Source organism: Hydra viridissima, unplaced genomic scaffold (assembly GCF_058129835.1).
Source record: "Hydra viridissima isolate aposymbiotic clone 2 unplaced genomic scaffold, HvirCarnegie_v1 scaffold_10, whole genome shotgun sequence".
Taxonomy (NCBI): Eukaryota; Metazoa; Cnidaria; class Hydrozoa; order Anthoathecata; family Hydridae; genus Hydra; species Hydra viridissima.
In genome coordinates this window covers 8742738-8764893 of record NW_028324309.1, presented here as the reverse complement: position 1 = coordinate 8764893, position 22156 = coordinate 8742738, and the positions used below count along the sequence as shown (strand labels likewise).

General features: G+C 28.9%; 1 protein-coding gene across 3 annotated transcripts; it reads right to left on the bottom strand.

Moving 5' to 3' along the window:
- Positions 1 to 10550: 10550 nt before the first annotated feature.
- LOC145180869 (dynein axonemal assembly factor 5-like) lies at positions 10551 to 21478 on the bottom strand. 3 transcript variants are annotated; one of them, XR_016456120.1, is made up of 20 exons: positions 21342 to 21478; positions 20275 to 20489; positions 19926 to 20160; positions 19514 to 19648; positions 18604 to 18752; positions 18265 to 18361; positions 17600 to 17687; positions 17383 to 17495; positions 17092 to 17214; positions 16416 to 16595; positions 16054 to 16245; positions 15700 to 15798; positions 15436 to 15593; positions 14207 to 14334; positions 12426 to 12537; positions 11846 to 11942; positions 11511 to 11613; positions 11213 to 11315; positions 10849 to 10946; positions 10551 to 10655 (listed from the first exon to the last, which is right to left on the bottom strand). XR_016456120.1 is itself a non-coding variant. In XM_090099450.1 (20 exons), exons 1-20 carry the CDS (start codon positions 21420 to 21422, stop codon positions 10598 to 10600), a joined length of 2568 nt encoding a protein of 855 aa, XP_089955576.1. In that variant the 5' UTR covers positions 21423 to 21478; the 3' UTR covers positions 10551 to 10597. The 3 variants fall into 3 exon arrangements, 2 of the variants coding, with proteins under 2 accessions (XP_089955576.1, XP_089955577.1); XM_090099450.1 differs by having other exon boundaries at positions 14203 to 14334; XM_090099451.1 differs by having other exon boundaries at positions 14203 to 14334; positions 19908 to 20160; positions 21342 to 21454.
- Positions 21479 to 22156: the final 678 nt, after the last annotated feature.

The following is a 22156-nucleotide window of genomic DNA, read 5'->3' as shown; positions in this document are numbered from 1 at the left end:
GGAAAAATATCAATAAAACCTCTTTTTTTGCATTATTTTTTTCAGTTTTGTTAGAAACGTAAGCTTCAAGTCATATTTCAATACCTCATATTTGAAAATTCCTCATTTCAAGCTACAAATCTGTAATTGTCCAAATATGTTTCCGTTGCACAACTAAAATTTGGACTTTACGATGCTATTGGAGTCTTTAATATAGGATTAAAGTCTAGTATCCTTATATTTGAAAAACTTTGTATAATACCAGGACAGTATACCATTTCTGGATGCAATTACTTGAACCAGAGAAGAGTCAGCATGTCAGTATATAAAAACAAAGACACGATCAAGAAACGAAGAATGATTTTAAGAGGCCGCAAACATAAAAAATCTGACAAATTTGAACAGAAAGAAGGAAGTTTGTAATTAGTTTATAATGTTTTTCATTTTAATTTTCTCTTATTTGTCATTTTTCTCAGAACGCAGGTTTTAACCTCCCGGCAGAAGTATCTTGAAAACCGTTTGACCGATTTATATGAAATTTTCAGAAAGTGTTCCTCTCATAAAGATGTATACAATAAGCAGACAACTTTTTAAAAATGTTTTTTAAACAGAAAAAAGTTTAGAAAACGTTTATAATTTTCGTGCTTAAAATGATAGCAAAAATTAAACATGGCTACCACCTGACAGAAAAGTTGTTAACAAAAACTGTCTGTTTATTGCATAGATCTATCTTTCATCAATAAACTGGGAAAAAAATAGCTATTAATGACTTTCTGATCGACTGCAATCTTTGCCAGGGTGAAGGAACTAATTTCCCTTTTTTTCTTAGTTACCAGGTTACCATGGCAACATGGTGCTATATTTTATGATAGAACTTTTTGATTTTTAATATAGTTTTATTTAAAACATATAACAACTTTGTAAATGCTTTGCTTTAAAAAATAATTTTTTGAGGGACTTTCCCCCTTAAGTTACTTGAGCTAGCTTAGCTCGCGTTTGCTTCTCATGATCAACTTAAGTTAATTCAGGTTCCTAACTTTTCCTCGGCGAACTCTCCAATCAAAATTATTTCTCAGATGCTCTATGGGATTAAGATCTGGATATTTCACATTTTTTTGCAGCATTTCATTCAATACTTCAGACAACGCATTTTGCGTAGTATACTTGAAGTCATTATTATGCTAAAAAAACAAATTCGGGTTCAAAGTTTAATTTTCGGGCAATCGAGAGTAAAATTAGGTTAACGATGCTTCAGTTGAGATTTTGATACATATTTACTTGAGTAAAAACTTGCCTTTCTATAACAGAAGCAGCCACATAGTTCCAAACCAATCATTGGCTTAATAAACTGTAGCTACCTCAAAATTTTTTTTGCTAAAGTGTAATACCTGGTGTGAACAATCCTTGGGATTGACATTTTGAAGATTTATTTTTTGATAAATTCTGAAATGATCTGATTATTTCAATGCTTGTTGTATAATTCAATCGTTTAACTTTAATGGCCTCACTAACCAACTGTCATGTGCAGTTCGGCCATTAGAACCATCCATCATCAGAACCATCTATCATCAGAACCATCCATTATCAGAACCATCCATCATCAGAACATTTTGTTCTGATGATCTGATGATGGACGAAATGTTCTGGTGATTTTGTGTCGACATTTTTCAGGGAGTCTCCAAGTAAAGTTAGATAATCAAGGTACATCCAAAGATCACATTCTTTAAGCTGCTGGTAATGTTACTTTAGGTTCTTTGTTTTGAGAAATTTAAACATTTTGTTAAAAGAAGGCTTAACTTCTGGCATCCACTAATATACCCTAATAAGTGTAACTTTTCCAGCGGCTGTGCGTTGTTTCTAACAATTGCATCATTATCTGATTTTCTTGATAGGGTAAGAGTATAATATTATACAAAATCTGTAAGTGTATAATATCATACAAAATTTTTACAGAATCCAGATATATGACGTAAAGGTACTTTTAATATCATAGTTAATTTAATCCATGAGACTTTAAAAAGTCATCAGTATATATTAGTAAATCATGCATAGTTGGGCACTGAACAAGATTATTTATTGATTCAATTTCTTGTCCTCCAAGTTAATACATGTTGTTACTAAAGAGATACATTAAGCTATTGTTAGTAAAAGCAAAAGTATCAGATTAAAACTCTTATGTTGGATGAGTATACATATCTTGCAATTCAATGTTTATACATATATCACCAGGACTTTTTAATTTTGTACCATTTTCTGGCGATTATTTGAGCGATATTCATATGACTCAATACCTTCATCTTTTTTAGAGGAACTTCACTAAAGTTAAAAATGTTCATTTTTATTATATAAAGAAAAAATATTTTCTCGCGCGCTTGCAAAATCCAAATCTGTGGAAATAATTTTCTAGCGATCAGAGATAATCGTATCTGAGATAATGACACCTTTTATTTCTCTTATTTTTTCAATATTTTTTTTGATGACTAAGCAACTGCTTTCTGATAGTCATACTATGCATCTAAAATTTCTAACACTACACATCCTTTGAAATTTCTTACACTAGACTTCATTTGAAATTTCTAACACTTCACATCCTTTGAAATTTCAAACACTTCAATCCTTTGAAATTTAATTCAGCACAACTATAGAAGAAGTGTTGTATTTTTTATATTTATCATGGCGAACTAGTTTTTCAATATCAGATAATTTTCTTTTCATTGATTCACTTGATCTAACATCAATCATGCTTTAATGTCTGCTAAACCTGTTTTTGAATATTCATCTTGTGTAAAATTAATCGCATTTGATAAATCTTTTAGGATATTATTCTGCTCAACTATAGAGCGTTCAAGATCACTGATATTTTCTTTTATTAGAATCAACTCTTTAATCAACTGGTTCTGAATATCAATTATCGGTCTATACTGTTTGGTATACGTATCTTGCGCATTCTGTGCACCCAATCTTTCATTCATGAAAACACTTTCAACTGATCTCCTTTTTCAACATTATCAATCTTTTGTAAAGACATTCTTTTTTACTAAAGATAATTATTTATAACACATCTAACACGCTTATGTTTTTTGATTAGCGTGCGAGTTCGCTTTATTGCTCCGTTTCATGGAACTTATTTAACACAAATTTACGTTTTGGTGAGCGTACGAGCCTGCTTCAATTAACATACTTTTGTGTTTTGTGTTTTTATGTTTTTTTGACATCTACTAACACTCTTTTCCATTCATTCATCAGCTTTTTCTCGCCCTTATTAATGAGTGACTTTTAACCATTTTCATCAATTATGGTACGTGTTTTTAACCTTACCTCTTCTTCTATCTGTCTATACTTTGATAATTCACTTAGCACAGGAGCAAACTTATCTTGTGAAAAAAAAATTATCATCGAGGACTTTAGAAATAATGTCATTAGTAGTGCTTAGTTTTGATTCTGCTATAGTTTTTGTCTTTTCATGCTTTTCAGTTTTTTTTATAACTTTTTTTATTTATTGACAAACTCATCTACTATACGTGGAAATACTGAACCAAAAGCTGTTGCTTAAATAGCTATTACAACTGGTGGTACAACAATTGTAGATAATAATCCAACACCAGCAATAGCTAATAACATAGATATGGCTCTAATTGCTGTTTCTGTATTGATAATTTTAAAATTTTTACAAAATATTTTTTAAATTCTTTTTTTTTTTTCACTCACATCTAACTTATTTCACTAACGTAATTTCACACTTCATAAAGATCAAATCTACTAGACATTTTTTCTCCTCTCGGATTTAACAAATTTCTATCTTGATCGGTCGTTTACCTATTTTATTTATCACATATTGGAAAACTGGAAGAAACACTAAGTTTGATGATATTTCAATATTTTTATTCAAATAACATATCAGGAAAGAAAGAATAAATAACCTTTTATGACTCACATTCGACGTAAGATTCGTTTAGAAATGAATTGTTCGTTTCCAAGTTAACTTAGAAACACTTGTAATTCTTATTTTTGTTAAACTGTAATGGAGGGCTAAACTCTGTTCTGAATTGTGTTTTATTATCTGTCAATACTATTTGCATACTTTCTTAAGATGTTGTATTATAAACCAGTTCAGCACTATTGCGTTAAATCTCTTAAAATTAGCATTTTAAAATTAATTTCCGTTTTTTTATAAAAGACAAAATTTTTTAGATCATTTAGGAGAGCGCGCGAGCCCGCTTCATTATTTGCAAAAAAATTTTTTAAATCATTTAAAAGAATTATTTTAATTGATCAGTTTCACTTTTTCTTATTAAAACAAGGTTCTGGAAAAAAAAAACGTATCAAATCCACATCTACCCTTTCCAATGTGTAAATTTTAACAACACGTAACTAACAACGCATCATCAAAAATGATTAGATTTTTTATTTAATGATGATAAATCTGTAGGGTCTGAAACATCTACTCTTGACTCAAAAAAACTACATCCAATGTCCCATAGTTGGTTATTTTCTTTTGATAATGCTCAATAAGTGAAGAAACATGTATTCCTGCTCGTATAGCTTCATTAATATCAAAAAACCGAGATCTCCATCGATAATTTCTCTTCAAACGCTTTCTTTACAATGCAATACTCAAGCTGAAGAAGGCTTTTACCAAAAAACCTATTAGCCTATTATAATGAAGCTATCCTGAGTTGATAAGCTGATTAAGTAACAGAGTTATTTTCCCACATCCAGATTTACCAAATATAAGCCCTCTAATATTACTAGCTAACAAATGTCTCTTTATTGAAATATCATTCTACGAATTAATGTTCTTTTTTTTTGTTTAATGTTCGTTTCTATATGGATAAAAAGTGTTTTAAATTATTTTTAATTTCTTACTGAATTTTCTAACAAAACTATTATAGCTAAATACATAAAATGAAAAAAAAAGTTGGTAAAATTACACTAGATAAAAACCGCTGTCTAAAATTGATCTTATAAAAGCAGCAAGAGGTTTAAAAATAAAAAACTTTAGAGGAGTGTACACGAGGGATGAGATACCTATAAAGACTATAAAAAAATGAACGTGGTATTTTAAACTCAGACTCTATTGGTGGCGCCGGAACATGCTGGGTAGTTTGGTATAAAAAAGGAGATGAAAAGTATTATTTTAACAGTTGTTGTTTACAGCCTCCAAATGAGTTTAAAAAATGACTTGCATTAGCCAATATAAAGCCAACATAGGTCAAATTCAAACTGGTGATCATGTATTCTGCTGTCATTTGTGTTTACACGTTTTAGAAAAGCTAAGTTAAGGAATGGATATGCAAAATATATTTAATAGAATGACCTAATTATTCTCACATAAATATAAAATGACTGTTGATTCTAAAAGAAGTGTTGAATTAATAATCACCATCAACAATAAAAGAAAAATTGTTAATGATAACACACGAAATACTGCTTCTATTATTGATGAATTACAAGAATTTATTATAGAACCAAGTGAAAATAAGAGTTTATATTTTTGATCCTAATTCAATAAATTTTCACCTGTAAGAATCTGCTTATTAATCAAACTCAAAATTATCTCTAAGAAAATGGTTACTAAGTAATTTTTTTTGTTTACTTCGCTCAACTCGTGAGGTACCCAGGCTCCCAATTTTTCAGCAAATCCCATTGAATGAAGATGGTTGAGAATTGTTTTATGATCACAGTTCATTTTTTCGGCCAATTCACGACTTGTTTGGTGACCGTCCTCCTTTAAAAGTGCTTTGAGACGCTCTTCGTCGAAGTCAGAAGGTCTCCCGCTGCAAGGTGTGTCGTCGACGACAAAATCGCCATTTTTAAACTTTGCAAACCATTTTCGTGCAGTGGACTCACCTATGACACCGTCTCCGTATACGTTGCAAATGTCCCGGGTTGCTTCAGCAGCCTTTTGGCCTCGATGAAAAGCGAAGAAAAGTAGATGTCGAAAATGTTGTTTTTTACCTCCTGGATATTCCATTTTTAAGCCTTAAAAGTAACAAAAAATTAAATTATTCCAAAAGACGATTAGGACAGTTTTGTAGAGCAGAAAGAGCTCTATCGAATGAATACTTACACTTTGTCAAACAGAAACAAATCGTTGCAAAATAAAGTAAAATATAAAAACGCTACGAATATATTCCCCAACCCAATATAATATATTCGATGAAACTGAAAGAATACTTGTAAAAGTAGTGCTAAAGAATGTTTTAAAAGTAATAAGTGTTGAATATAAAAAGTTGTAACTGTAACTTTTAAACTATTAACAATTAAAAAATAAACTAAAATACCAGTTAACAAATTTGTTAGAGGTACTAATTCAACTATTGTTAAACATGTAGTCCTTAACTACACATTCATAATAATAAGCAACAAAAGTTGTAAGCCTCTGATAACGTAAAGCGCTGTAGACAAAACTCAAGATAAAATTCAAAAACTTCTCAATCAAAGTTTTACTTAAACAGCAAAGATTTATATCTTTAATAAATTTAAAACTAGCTTCTTGTGCAGCTGAGTTAATATATTTATAGTTTACAGATTAAAATCATATACTACAAATGCTTATGCCGTAAGAAATGCTTTGTTCGGTCATGATGATGGCGAATAGGATAAATACCAACCCTCATTTGAATACTCCATACATTCAAACACTTCCTACATTATGCATTTCTTCCATTCTCACATTTATTCTTCTTTCTATTAGCTACAACATTTTGTCTACAAACAATACTTCAGTTACCATCATTCATATTCTCTTTAATCTCTTTACTCCGTTTACATCTCGTACATTTTTTTCTTTCTATTTTTTTATATGCAATAGAAAATTTATATGACTTTTCAAAAATTTTCATTGATACGTGGTGAGCGAGCCCAAACGGATCTCATTAAATGATTTTGGGAAAATTATTTTTGAAAAAAATGAATTTTTATAAAAGTAATCTAGAAAAACCTTTATGATTAAGCAGTTTGGGAAGAAAAGTGATGAAATATTTTATCACTCTTACGTCTTAATTGTCAGATTAATGTTGGCTTTAATTGTTGGCTTTAGGGTTAAAATTATGGTATTCATAACTTGATAATACTTTAGAGAAGATCTCTTCTATTTAAATCCGTTTCAGTCTAAATATAAGTCAATTTCTTGTTATTTTTTGTAAAAACAAACTTAAATTTTAACTGTGTGACTGTTTTATCTTTCGCCCAGTTGTACAGGTGCATCCACCTTGTGCTTCGGCTGTCTCACACTTTTATTATAGTTATATGTTTTTAATCGAGTGAAAATTTTATGCCAATGTTTATTACCGACTTATAGAAGACAATAAATATTGATTTGGACTTTTTACTCGATTTAAATATATTTGGAGTAAACTTTTAACTTTTCATGGATTTTTATTGAACGCCCGTTAAAGAACCCCTAATGAAGTTTTGGATTCGCAAGTTGTAGGGAGAGAGAGAATCCAGAATACAATTTTACCAATTAGAATAATGAGAGAAAGTCATAATTCCCTAACCAGAAAGCCTAATCTTATCGAATTGCTTCAGTCATCAAGATGAGATGTGCTTCTGCATCAGTGTAATTGGTCTACTAGAGGCTGTAGGAGTCAGTTGCAATCCGAATTAATGGAACCTATTCATGTATCTTTTCTAGACTGTAAATAAAAAAGGTTGTAGAGTGTGATGAAATATACAAAGATCTTGAAAAGAACAAAAGACGCGCTTGGAACAGTTTTGCTGGTTCATGGATTTCTGGGCAATCATAAGGCTGAAAACTACAAGTAGCTGGTTTAGACTCATAAAGATTTACACTCAAAAGGATGTAGAATCACTCTTAAGGTCGATAGCTTAATGCTCACCTTGACGAATCCAAGGAGAAAACATAGCCCTATTTAAGAGAAACAAGGAAAGCGATTTCACCAGGACATATTGGACTTTGAATAACAATATCAAGGACAGTATAATGAAAACATGACAAGCAGCAATACTTGCAGGCTCATTAGATTGTGATTTGGAGCATGGTTAAAAACTTAAAAGTTCTTCACTTTTCTGAATCCTTTTGAATGGTTTAGACTTTCTTTGTATAGTTTTGATGGCGTTATTATTCTAATTCTGACTATGAATGAAAATGATAAACTACTGCCGTTTTATCTCTATAAGTAAGACATTTTTGAAGGTTGCGCTCACAAAGTCAAAATATTTCGAGAATATCGCTGTTTTTCCATAATTTTTAAACAAAAGCGCTTGAAATATAACACTTAAAAACCAAACACAAAAATCGTGTTACATACTGTTATTTTTCTAAAAATCTTTATTGCAAATGAAAAAGCAAGCGAGCATTTATCATTTTAGCTTAAATTGCGTAAGCAACAGCTACTTTCTACTTTCTCTTTAAGGACGATCAGTTTTGTTTATGATATCCTTGATAGATTGTTTTTGTCTTCACGTAGTCAATCATCTTATAAAAACAAGGCCAAAGCTAAAGAGTTAGACATGTCCACACCAAATTTTCTAAAGCCACATTATGTGTAGATTAGTCCACTTAAATTTTTTTTTATTGATATGCAGTTAAAGTTAGCAGAGCTCTCGCCAAATTATCAATGCAAAAAAGACAAACTTTTGTAAGCACGCAGTTATGTAAATATTGAATACTGTAACATTGTTATTACTATGTAACTTATTTCTATTGGCTTGTACTAAATTTCTCAAGCAATTGTTTCACACGTGAGCCAATTGTGAGCTATTTGGTTTTGCTCTTATTTTACCACAGTTAATAAAGGAAAGCTAGACGGGTAAAGTGCAAGTTTTTTAGAAGAGGTATTTATAAATGTTTTGAAAACAAACAAACGTTAATGTAAAGGAATATGGGTAGATTTATACAAGCAATATTTTAATGCAAGTAAAAAAAGACTTTTAAGGGTCTGAAACACTTAGTCTCAGCACCAAAACAACTATGGAAGAAAATAACGAAAAATAAAACTTAAGTTTCAAACAATATTAAAAAATATAAGTATGCAAGATACGATGTAATAACTTTTTGAATTATGAAAGATTTTAAAATCATTCTAACAATATTACAGTAAAAATTGGTGCAATAGAAGAATTTAACCTCAAAATAATGAAAAAGTAACTTCGATAAATATAATTTTTATTTGCGTAATAAATGTAATTATACTTTTTGGCTTGGATTTAAATATTTATCTTTGACAAAGAATATGGCAAAACAAGCTACAAAAGACACATACAACCAACAAAATAATCCTTTTAGAAGAATTTTACTGTGACATGTTTTGGCTTCCATCCAACAGGCCTACTGTATATATAGAGATCAATGTTGAAACAAATATTCTTAAAAGAGGGTCGCTTCAGTTCACCACAAAAATGTCCTATTTTGTTATTTTCGCCCTTTTTCTTACTTCTGCTGTCCAAGGAAAGGAAAACTCTGAAATAAACCTGCTTGGTAAGAAATCTTTGAAACTGATAAAATATCTTATAAGAATTTTGATAATTGCATTTACTAATAACAAGGTATTGAATGTTAAAGACGGTTTAAGTCTTTCCCCTTTATTAATACATATGACGTAAGTACTGAATTATATTTTTAGATAAAGAAGCCATAATATTTCCAAACACCTTGGTAACGTATACTGAAAAAGGCTGTTCCTACCTTGATTGTTCTCACTGTCAAGGTTACGGTGTTAACCCATCAGCTGATCCTCGATGCAAATACGGGTGCAACCGATGTATGACTAAACCGATTTCATCTTCAGAAGAAATCCAACCATCAATTAAACATTTTGTGAAAGAGACAAAAAAAGGAAAAATGATAACCGAAGAAAGCGAGCAAAAGAGGTTACCGATTATCTTTTTCATCGTGGCACTTTGTTTCCTTTTAATAGGTTTAGTGTTTAAGATATATTTCAACATTTACTTTATATCAAAGCCAAAGAACCGCTCTATTAACACTATTCCGACTTTCCTCAATAACGTCGATGTCATCATAAGAAGGTAAAATATTGTCTCCTAAGGAGAATCCATACAACATCATTCGTGATCAAAATTAAAAAAGAAAATTTATTAAAGCTACAAAAGAAGTGAACGTCAGTAAAAAAAAGAAACCTTTTTCGTGCAGTTTGAAACTTATTTATTTTTTGGTGAAAACAAAGAAAAAATACCGTAAAACTGAATCGTAGTTTTTATTAACAACTTCAAAAGTAAATTATGGCCTAGACGCAAGAAGAGCTTTCTTTCGACTTTTGATCTTTACTTGCATAACTATGCTTAAAGTAACAGTTGAGGTTACGTACCTGTGATTAGGAAAGTCACTTCATACTTTTTTAATCTTAGGTGCGTTATATCTCAAATAACTTGAGACTCTAAAGATGGGCGAATTAGACGCAAAGCAAACTTAAGCTTTTTCAGTTGAAAAAGTGAGGTTAACTCCGTTTGCTTGTCAAAGTGTTACATTTAACTACAGGGCGCGACAAAAAAGTTATCAGTATGTAGAGACTTATACTTTAGTCGAAGAATGATCTGTTCTTTTTTTTTTATTTTCTTTTAATAACATAAAAATAAATACTAGTATGCGATTTAAAAAAATGATATATGAAAGAATGACTGCATTTTATCATGCTCATTCGATAGTTTTTCTCTCAAGTTCAGCACAATGTTGTAGAAGCTCTTCACAATACCTACAAATTTGACAAAAAGTACAAATATCAATAGTAAATAATAACATTAACAAAAAAGCTTATAAAAATGTACAATTTGGATTTCTACGCATTCTTTTGGAAAACTAAATTCTAAAACAACAGAGCTAAGAACTAAAATACCATTTTATAAACCATTTTATGAATCAAACATCTGCAAATATTAGCTACTTACTGTTTCGTACGGTGCTTTAGAATGACGTCTTCAACAAGCTGCTTCAGAAGCAAAGGATGTTTACAGGCACCGTCTTTTAAGCAAGCTAATGTAGCTTTCTAGAAACAACAGACGAAATCGAATTAAACAACAACAGACAAAAGAATTAAATTTGATAAGAAACAGTTTAGATTTTCTTTAAGCCGACCTAACATTTGTACAGGAATATCGAAAATTTAATTTTTTTACCCTAAGTAGGAAGACGTGATTTTAGGGGTCTTGCATAGAAAGAATTGGTAGCACAATTTTTTAACAAAGTCATTTACACCGATTAGGATTTATTAAATAGTCTCTAAATCCAACACGAATAAAAACCATTTTTAACCTGTATGCTTTCATTCCGATCGTCCATATGTATGAGCAAAGTCTTATATATGTATTCCAAATGGGCTTTGAAGAAATGACGATCGTAATCTTCAGGTAAACAACTAAAATATTAAACTAAATTAATAATTTCAACAGCACTACTGAAAAATATGCACACCATCAAAAATTTACGTATCATTAAATTATGCCAAAGCGTTTTATGTGACAGAGCACTACAACTGAAGAAGTGACAATTAAAAAAAAATTAAATAGCAAGCGTTTTAGAATCGCAGAGGAAAGAAAACTAAGTTACTTACTCAAAGTAAGCAGAGGCAGTTTTTGAAGTGACTATTCTAATACTGTCAGAAGCGTCATCCATTCGTTTTAAAAACTCTGGATAAATTACATGAAGCTGCAGCACTAAAAAAATCAATACTTAGTCGTTACTAAAAAAGCAACGCGCCTTAATTTATTTTATGCTACATATTTATAAACTAACATAACGTAATTCATAACAAACCACCCATTATGCAACTCGTGAGATCACTCCTCAAAAAAATTTAATTGAATATAAAACAAGACACACACCTGTGTCATAATAAATGTTGACCAAAATAAACTTTTACGTTTCTAGTAGAAATAAAAATTACACCTTGCACTTCACCCTTGCAAACTTTAAGCATTTTCAGCAAAACCTTCATCGTTACAAGTCTAGTAGTTTCATTGTGATCATCAAGACAAGCAATGATCTTAAAAAAATAAACATCATCAAGTAGAAACTTATATATTTAAAGTAATCATGTATAATAATATATGGTATGGTACATTACGAGAGGGGGTGATAATTGAAATTTAAATTGACACACACACATACACAAAAAACTTTGATGCAAAATTTCAGAGAGGAATTTTGAAATAGAATGCATAATCCACCATTCAAAACTAGTCATAATTGAATTTGTGTGAAAAGGCAAAGGAAAAAATGCTGATTTATGATTTGATAATTCATGGGAAACTACAGTGCAGTACATCATAGAAAAGCATAAAGCTGGAAAATTGTAGCATCTCCCAGGTCAATAAAGGATTTTCAATCATTAACAAAATCAAAAAAATGATTAATTTTAAAGGATAATGTGTGTTTGTATAAACACACAGACACACACCAAAAAAATATAGAGCTTAATAAAATTCATTTAATAATCTTATAGAAAAAAGAAATTTAAATAAAATACCTGCATTTGTAAATCATTAAAAACTTTTTTCAACTCATTTCCGCACAGAATATTTGCTTGGAGCAAAGCCCAGAGAAAAGACATAGCAACAGAACGAACAGCTGCTGCAGTTCTATAAATAAATGAGAAAGTAAATGTTAACAAATTGAGAAAAAACTAACTTTAATAAACTATATAAGCATGTTTGTGAATAATATAAATAAAAGGAACAAAACACAAGTAAACATTATTTACATATGCATATAAGTTTATCATAAATAATTATTAACACTATTTAGCTAAAGACAATTGGTTTAAAACAGCACGAAATTCTGAATAGATATAAGTATGTGAGGTGAAGAAAAAGAGAAATAATAGAACTTAGTCTAACATTGACAGTGAAACATGCTGGAGGAAATATTCAAGCTTGGGGATGCATTTCAATTAAAAGAGTAGAGGATATTTTCAGAATACAGGAAAAGTTTACAAGGGAAAAATACAAAGATATTTTACAAAATTATGCTGTGCCTTTGGGACAACACGAAAAATCTAGTCTGCATGCAAGATCAGAATTTATAATGCCAGCCCATTCAAATGCTCATGTGACATAGTAGAATGGTGAAATTTATTTGCCTTCTTCAGCACACTGAAAGAGCACTCAGCTGTAGCCATAGATATAGGTAAAGTAAAAAAATATGTGCAATTCAACACAGAAGTTTGAGAAGACTGAGAGGAATCCAAGTTTAAGCATCTCCTGAAACAAATAGTGAGGCTTGCAGGCTAATTTTTTGGAATATATCAATTTTAGAAAGATTAGTTCCTCAAACAATTTCCTTGAAATGAGTTTGGAGTATATTTCACAAAACTATTCAGCAGCAGAGGAAAGGTCTTCATTACTCAGAGTATTGAATTAATAAATGTCTGCTAAGAGAAATCAGAAAAAATATAGGAATGCAAATAGGGTGCAGACATGTCTCAGTGAGTTGAATTGACACTAAAGGCCAGACAGAATTAGATCCCACTGTTCATAAATAAGTTGAATGTGTTTTATCATACAATCAATATTATCTCTTGCTACATCAAGTGTAGCATCCTATACTTCAATGACAAAATTGGTTTCATGAATAATTGTATGAAGTTTGAGCCACAAAGTTGACAACAGAATACATTCAAACTTTGACATATACTATTGAATTGATTGAAGCTGATATCAAGCATCTGCCCTGAGATTGAGTGAGTCCATCTCCTTTAAGGGGTTCTTCATTGCATTTAGTCCTGAACAACATCATCATTTTGAGAAACAGGTCCTTTTGGGAAGCATTGTTCTATATATATACATATATATTTATATACATATATACATATATATATATATATTTATATACATACATATATACATACATATATATATATATATATATATATATATATATATATATATATATATATATATATATATATATATATATATATATATATATATATATATATATATATCTTTTGTAGAATAATACTTAACCTTTTTTCAATAATAGTTTACATAATGCTTAAGATAACCCAGGCACTTATAGCACTACAACTTAATTAGTTAAATTTTAAAATCTGTTAAAATCTTTAACTCATTTTTGTCATTTACCAGTTAACTCAAGCTAAGGACTTTGCTAAATTTAAAAAAGAACTTTGAGTAAAATTAGATAAGAGCATGTCAAGTTTTTCTTGTGTAGTAAAAGACTCATACTAAAGTAAATACCTGGAATGAATTTATAAAATGTATAATAAACTTTTGACACTAAAATACCTGCCAGCTCTCCAAATACAGTTGGGCAAAATTGCATCTTTGATGATTAAATCCATATGATCTTGAAACTTCCTAATAACTTCTTCTGTTAATGATGAATTAACAACTAGTTGAGCCATAAGCGTAAAAAATCTGAAAAAATTTAAAAAACTTAAAGGTATCAAATTTTATGAATCTAGAGAACTCTTTTAAAAACTTAAAAAAACAACTATGTTAAACAAAAATAGTTGATTAATAGACTCTTTACATACATATTTTTAGTGTCTTCCATTTAACATAATATTTGGGATAAGTATAGCAATTGCAAAATTTTTTGCAAAAAAAAACTGACTTTAGTTAATTAACAAACTCTTGTAGCAAAGTTAATATATAATCTTTATATATTTTGATCAAACTTATTTGAGAATGTCCTCAAAACAAGTAGCATTTGACCATAGCATAGTCCAAAGTGCTGAGTACAAATCTTGACATTAGAGAGCTGAGGCTAGTTATCAGGCAGCCAAATTAAGTGTTGCGAATAATTTCAAGCAACTAAAAAACAGTTTCAACCAACTATACAATGACAAAAAGAAGAAAATTCCACTTCAAATAAATGACAAGTAGAAACAAATCGGTATTTGCTGTTACAGAGAGTATTGAAAACTTCAAGGAAAATCTTTGACAAGAAGTCATATCTAACTTTGGTAAATACCAGCAATAGAACCTTCTACTCAAGCAATAATTAAAAAAAAAAGTGTAGTGTATAAACCAAATTCAAAGTTTGAAGCCATACTGTTCTTCTGGCTGGCAGTTTCAGACAGAAAATTCAAAAATCTATTTTGAAGAAATTTCTTTCATAGCTAAGAATCACTCTGATAACAAATATTCTTTTGGCCTGATCTTAGCAGCATTGTGCAAATTATTAGCAGCATTTTATTGTGCAAATATCTTTAAGTAGGAAAAATCAGAAATGATTTTATTTAAAAAGATTGAGGGTTTAATACATTAAACAAAAAAATTACAAATTTTATTATGCTTCTAGTTTTGATAAAAAGTTTTAAGAATTATTTCATTTTGAACTCTGCACCAAATTTTAATAACTCACATTATAATAATTGTATTATATAATGCTTTTCAAACAAATAATTGTTAACAAATTTTATTTCTTAAAGTATTGTAATCATTATTATTAATTTCATTAAAAAAATATTTCCTAAAGTTTTAAAATGTTAAGCTATTTCATAGAATGCAAACCTCTGTCTCATCTCAGCATCCTTTGTAACATCACAGCATTGAATGAAAATAGGAATAGATGTATCAAGAAGATAAAATAAACTTGGACCTGACTGTGATAATAGAGAGACATATGTATAGCAGTCAGATGATTGGCTACTCCATTCTGCAGATGATTTCTACAAAGAGTTAAGTTACATATCTATATACTAAATTCAAGGAAACTGTCAAGTATTTTTACTTTTGCTTAAATGCATTTTCAGTAGCAAACTTAATCATAATTACTTTTAAAAATTGCAGTATCTCTTCTCCATAAATCCGAAACAATTCAAAGTGACTTTCAAGATGCAATGTCTTGCCAAGACAAACTATTTGGTTTTCAGCCTGTAATTAAAAAAGTGGGTAAAAGTGACAAAAAATTTTTTTTTTAAAAAACTTTCTGATTATATTTTTACATCTAAAAATTGAGGTGAGAAATTGATTTAGATTTAGTCAAAAAACTCAGGGTATTTCACTGATAGTACCAAGAAGGAAGGTACAAAGAGGTTAAAAAAAGAAGGAACTATCTTTGTCAATTAATAGGTTGAAAGAAATGAAAATATAAATCAAAAAACATGCTCTGAGTTAAATATAAACAACCTCTGTCTTTACTTGACTATTGGAAGCAAGAGCAGTGATATTTAATATCATTTTAAACAGGTTGCAACTAACAGTAGAGATTTCAATGACTTCTTTTGAAATAAGTGCCTCAAAGCAAGCCAAAAGCTGCAACTGAACTCCTTTGTCTACAGAGCTACTAATGTCAGTTTTTTCAATAGTGCTAGATATATTCTTTAAAAAAGAAACAAAAATATATTACTAGATAAAAACAACAACCCAATAAAGCTAAAGTTTAAAATTGCTTACATCAATATAGCTGTGATGACTTCAACAGGGATTAGTATAAGTTATTTGCAAATAAACCCTCTAATGTTATATGCCTTTTTTTAAAAAATTTTTACTTGTAATTCGCCTTTGATTTGTTGTGGAATTGCTCCTTTAATATATGATGCTAAAATAAGAAGAGTTCCAGATATTTGTTTTGGAGTTGAATTACATATTGATTCCAAATGCTTGAGAATCAGTTTACAATATACTGGTGGCTCAACAAACTTTCCAACTAATTCTGCAACACGGGTAGTCTGATTTCAATATGAAATAAAATATTTCAAAAATGTTGATTTTTAAATTTTTCAATGTTTAAATATATAACATAAAACCAAAAAGAACTTCACATACTACAAAACACATCTGATATAAAAATTCCCCCAAAAAGCTTTCTAAACCAACCTTTGCAGCTACATAAAATAAACTTATACTTTAAAAAGAATCATTTAGTTTTTAATATTCTATTATTAATAGATTTCCTTAAGTAAAATCAAATCAAAATTTAGAATTGGATCTCATTTACTCTTGAATTAATGTCAAGACCTATGATTTTGTACCAACCCTAACATCAAGCATTCTTTTAAACAGAAAATGCACTATACAGAACATAGAAAATGCAAGAAGGAACACAAAAGAAAAAAAAATAAAGAAAACTCAAGATACAAAAGCTATAAAAGTACAAAAATATAAGTCATAAAGACTCATTCTGCAAATTATACAATTATACAATTTTAAAGATATTTTGATTACCTGATAAACAACTTCTTTTTCATCATCATGTGAGGCTGAGTAAAGACCGTTTGATAATAACTCCATACTCATTGTTATATGGTCCTCACAATAAAACACCAGATGGTACAACAGACTTGCAGCCTTAATAACGACATTTTAAAAAAATTGAAATATTAAAAAAGGTTTCTTAAAACAAGACTTAATGTCCAATTTTAATAATGTGTAAATTAATTTTCTTATTCTTTTTTTAAATAAAGATCAATTTTGTATAAGCTCTCTTTTTTAAATGTTTAGCAACAAACTATTTACCTTAATTCTTGTCTCAACACTCCAATCAGTGAGATCATGAATGAGGGCAGGAAGAATTTTTGAGAAGTTCTGTTGAACAAGCATTCTACATCCTAATCTTGGCCTTTTATAAGCTAAAAAAAATCAAACTTTTTCTTGTTAAAGAAACAAAAACGAATATAAAAAATGGAGAATAGAATTTTAAAATGAATAGGAATTTAAAACATTTTCATCTTACTCAAAAATGATTCAAATGATTTAACAACTTGATAATCCTTTTTTTCTTTTAAATCTTCTTCATTTTCTTCTTCATATAGCATACCAGCCTACAGAAATTATGTTAATACATTAATAGCTAGCTAACAAAAAAAAACATTGAATTCTGAATCTGCCTCCAATTTTTTTTTTTTTTATTAAAATAAGTGATGGACAAAAACTCAGTGAAAGTTTCTTACTGCATACAATTTTTTTGGAGATGAAATTTATTTATTAATCAATATTGTTTAAACAAATTTTTACACCAATTATATCTTTTTGTATAATAAGATAACAAAAAAGAATAATTATATTAATAGCTGACATTTGAGTATTTTATAAAGTTTTCAATTAATACAATAACTTTATAATAAAGAATGAATGCTGGAGGCTTTTTTTGTTAGAAACATGTCATGTGAAAAAAATTATTTTGTGAAATTTAAAAGCAATAATCTTTGTTGGAGACACTTTTTAAAATGTAATTTTAAAGCCATCAAATTAATTCTAGTCTAATTTGTAATTAAAAAATATCTTTTTAAATGTTACTTTGAACAAAATAAATTATAATTAGAAAATCAATCCTATTTAGCTTATAAACTTCTTTACAACAAAAGCTAAGATTGTTAAAAAGCTAAAAATGTAGTATACCTTATTGAAATATTCAAGGCTTGCTGACCTAATTTCAGGCATTTCGTCACAAAGACCACTAAGTAGCAATGGAATCAACTTTGCAAAAAAAGAGTACCTAACATTTTTGAGTAGAAACATAAACTAATTTTTAGAAGATAAACAAATTTAAAATGTATTGTAGTGAAATCTTTTATTTAAAAATTCCATTTTACAAGTAATATACTAAAAATAATCTTAAAATGCAAAAGTGAAAGCTTTACAACTAACTTTTGAAGCCATAGCTTTACAAAGTCTCTCACACAATAAATTTCCACCAATTATTTAGATTCTTATGTCATAAATGATAAAGTCACATACCTATCTCTAAGTTCAATAAGCCATTTACCAACTACTTCTACAACCATTAATCTTACAGGTGAAGAACTATCAAAAGTTCGTTGTGCAATATGAGTGAACACATCATCTACTGATTTACCACTAGTAGACATAACTGTAATACCAATTGTCTGAAAGTTGAGTTAATAAACAAACTTGCAAAAAATTGTACATATGGGAAAATCAAGAATGTTTATCTAATTGCAAATAAAAAAATTTGATTTAGTAAAATATTAAAGCTGTTGCAAATTTTAATAACACTGGTCTACAAATTTTCAATGTTTTTAAGTTTCAGAAATGAAATGTCATTACTTTTAAAGATTTTCACATACTGAATTCAAACATATAAATGAAATATGTTAGTTTGCTCTAGTTTTTGTGCAAACAGAACATTTACTTTTTCTACAGGCAACAACTAAACAATGCACCAAAATAAATTTGTATATAAATCCATATATTTTTATCAAAATTGAGTTATATTGGCAACAGTCAATACATGAAATATTCCAATGATACACATGGTGGTGTCGACTGGTCACTAATATTGATTATGTGATCTATAAGTGAGTTGCATAAAGAAGTTACATTTTGCATTTTATAAGCTTTACTTCATTAGGTGATTGCTTATATCATGGAAACTAGAGCCAATATACAATTTGAAATGTTATTTCAAAGTTAGGTAAAAACTTTTAAAAACTGTGCAATTAATAAAATTTTGAACTATTTTAACAAAAATATTAAAGGTTGACAGAAAAGACAAAACAGTTCTATCTAGTTATAGTCTAATAAAGTACATTTTAAGTGACTCAATCTCATTTAATGCAATAAACATAAGATAATATAATAGCAAACATAATATTCCATAAAAATCAACATAAATAAAAAAATCTACCTGTAAGACTGCACTTCGAACTTTATTATGCTGGTGTGAAAGTGATTTTAATAATGGAGCTATTAAAGATTCTCCTTGCTGATAAAACCTCTCTGGACATGTTGCAGCCAGTTTACATACACAAGAGCAACTTGCCTAAATAATTATAGTAGAATATTGCCAAAGTAATACAGGTCTTTTGTTAACAAAAATTCTTCTTAAGTCTATTAAAATTGTTTTAGAGTGGTTCTTGAGATTTATTTCAAAATTATGTATTATGCATATTAGACTATGATGTTGATAAGTAGCTTTTTGTGAGTAAAATCTAGTTTAAGGATATAGTAAAAAAATTTATGCACTATGACAGCTGATTATCATATATAATTGTAACTTTATTAAATAACCATTTTGTTACTTATTATAAATGCTCTACTTTTCTGACTTCACTGTAAGGGTCTTCAAGAGTTTTAACCAATATCAAGATGATTTCATCAATAAAAACACCAATCTTGTCACTGCAGATATCTACTAACTTTGATAAGCTTTCAATCAGCAACAATCTAATTTCTTCAGTAGATTCATGATTATTTTCAGAAGTAATTCGCTGCTGCATTACAGGCACAATATAAGGCAGAAATTCTTCTGGTTCAGTAATATGACAACAAAATCTATGATTTATAGCAAATTTGTATATTTTAGATCAGAATACATATATACAATATTAAATAAAATGTTAAAAAAAGTTAAAGTAAAATGCAATTAGAATAAGAATGTTAACTTACTTAATAACTAATTTGACAGACAACTCTCTTGTACAATCCATGGAATCATCAAATAATTTAAGTACTGGTTTGTATAAATTTTGGAAAATGATTTTTAGTATGTGTTCTGGATGTGGAGGTATAACTCCAAAAATGATATTTTCTATCTTCTCAAGCGCCCTTCTTTTAGCCAAATGATTACTAGCTGCTAATAAATTAATATCTCTGAGAATAACCTGCAAGAATAGAAATAAGAATATATAAGATATAAAATACATAATTACTACTTAAACCTTTAAGTGACCTTTTTTTTTTAATCCAATACTTCATACATATAAGTAAATAAAAATAATTAAAAACTTATTTTTATCTGCTTAATAATTGAAAAAACAATTCTTAACCCTTTGTATTGTAAGTAGGGTGACCAACTATCATATACTTTAATACAGCCATATATTTGTTTTGCAAAACAAGACACCATATGACATATTTTTATAATTTTTAGTAGCAATATCCCTTTTGGAATCAAAAACTTAATCTAATTAACTTTCTAAGAATTATAAATGGTGAAATTCTGTAACTTTTCTGAACAAGAATTGTTTGAATACTTTTTATTAATTCCTGCATCAAAGGCAAAAGTTGAATGAGTATTTTCACAAAAGTCCATCAAATGGACAGGTGAAAGAAACCAACTTGATAAATCCATTGCAAAATCAGTTTTATTAATAAAGTTTACAAATGATGAAATTAGCAGCATTGATATTTACACTTGCATCATTGATATAAATGATACAACTTTGTTGAAAAGAATTCTGTTACCCAATACTTTTTTAAATGACTATAATATCTATAAACTAACATCTTACTCAGAATAACTTACTTTTTTCAAAACATTCACCAATGAGTTAATTTTAAAAATATCATTTAAAAGTCATATATAGGATTTGAAAACTGACATATTTTTATGTCATTATCAGAATATACAAATCATAAGAGGCCACATAGACAAGTGTTTTTTTTTTAAAAAAAACAAACAAACAACTAACATTTCTTAATATTAAGTTTTTCATTTATATAAAATCTCTTACATGCATAACTTCTTCAACTTTTTCTTTGTCCTTATCACTTAAATTATTATTTTCCTTTTGATTTAATGATTTGTCCGCCATTTTGAAAATAGATATAAACAATATAGGTCGCTGAGAGATTCGCGGTTTGCACTCTTTCGTAACCGGTGCCGAAAAATTAGCTCATTTTTTTGTCTGACAATAATACATACATTTTTTGCTTTGCTTTTATTTATTATTGTGTCATTTCTGGCTAGCAAAATAAACCTGAGCTGGCAAAAAATTTGCTTCACTGCGGAAGCGCGAGTTAGATATCCAGTTAATATATATTATTGAACAAGGGCAAGAAAAACATGTAATGCTGTACTACGCATGTCAAACCCTAAAGTTGCATCACCAAAAATGCAGTATGTCTAGATGCAATATTACGGATGTTACACCTGTGCATTCCTCTTTACAAAAAAACCGCTTCGCGCAAAAACTCTTTTTAAGGAAATTTACAAGTATTTAAAGAGCAGCGGTATCGCGTAGTAAACTTAATATTTTTGTGTATTAAACAATGGACGTATTAGACGATAATTCGTCTGACTTTTTTTCCCGTGAACTTTGGGAAGTCAGACGAGAAAACTTTGGTTATTTAAAAAAATGAATAATGGCGAAATATAATTACGGTTCGCATGTTAAAGGACGGGGGTAATAAACTTTTTAAAAATCAACTATTTTCAACCAATTATCAACCATTTTGCCAAATATAAATATACGTCGAATATAATTTGTAAACCCGTATTTTTTACTTTCAAATTAATGTTTTTCACAGCCTGTTAGTTGGCAAACAG

Excerpts from the sequence above, each read along its gene's own strand:
- LOC145180869 (XM_090099450.1), bottom strand. The coding sequence starts at position 21,422 with ATGGCGGACAAATCATTAAATCAAAAGGAAAATAATAATTTAAGTGAT. Across the intron at positions 17,215-17,382 it reads GTGTTGAGACAAGAATTAAG|GCTGCAAGTCTGTTGTACCA; the intron begins GTAAATAGTTTG and ends GTCGTTATTAAG. Across the intron at positions 16,596-17,091 it reads AAAAAGAAGTTGTTTATCAG|ACTACCCGTGTTGCAGAATT; the intron begins GTAATCAAAATA and ends TATTGAAATCAG.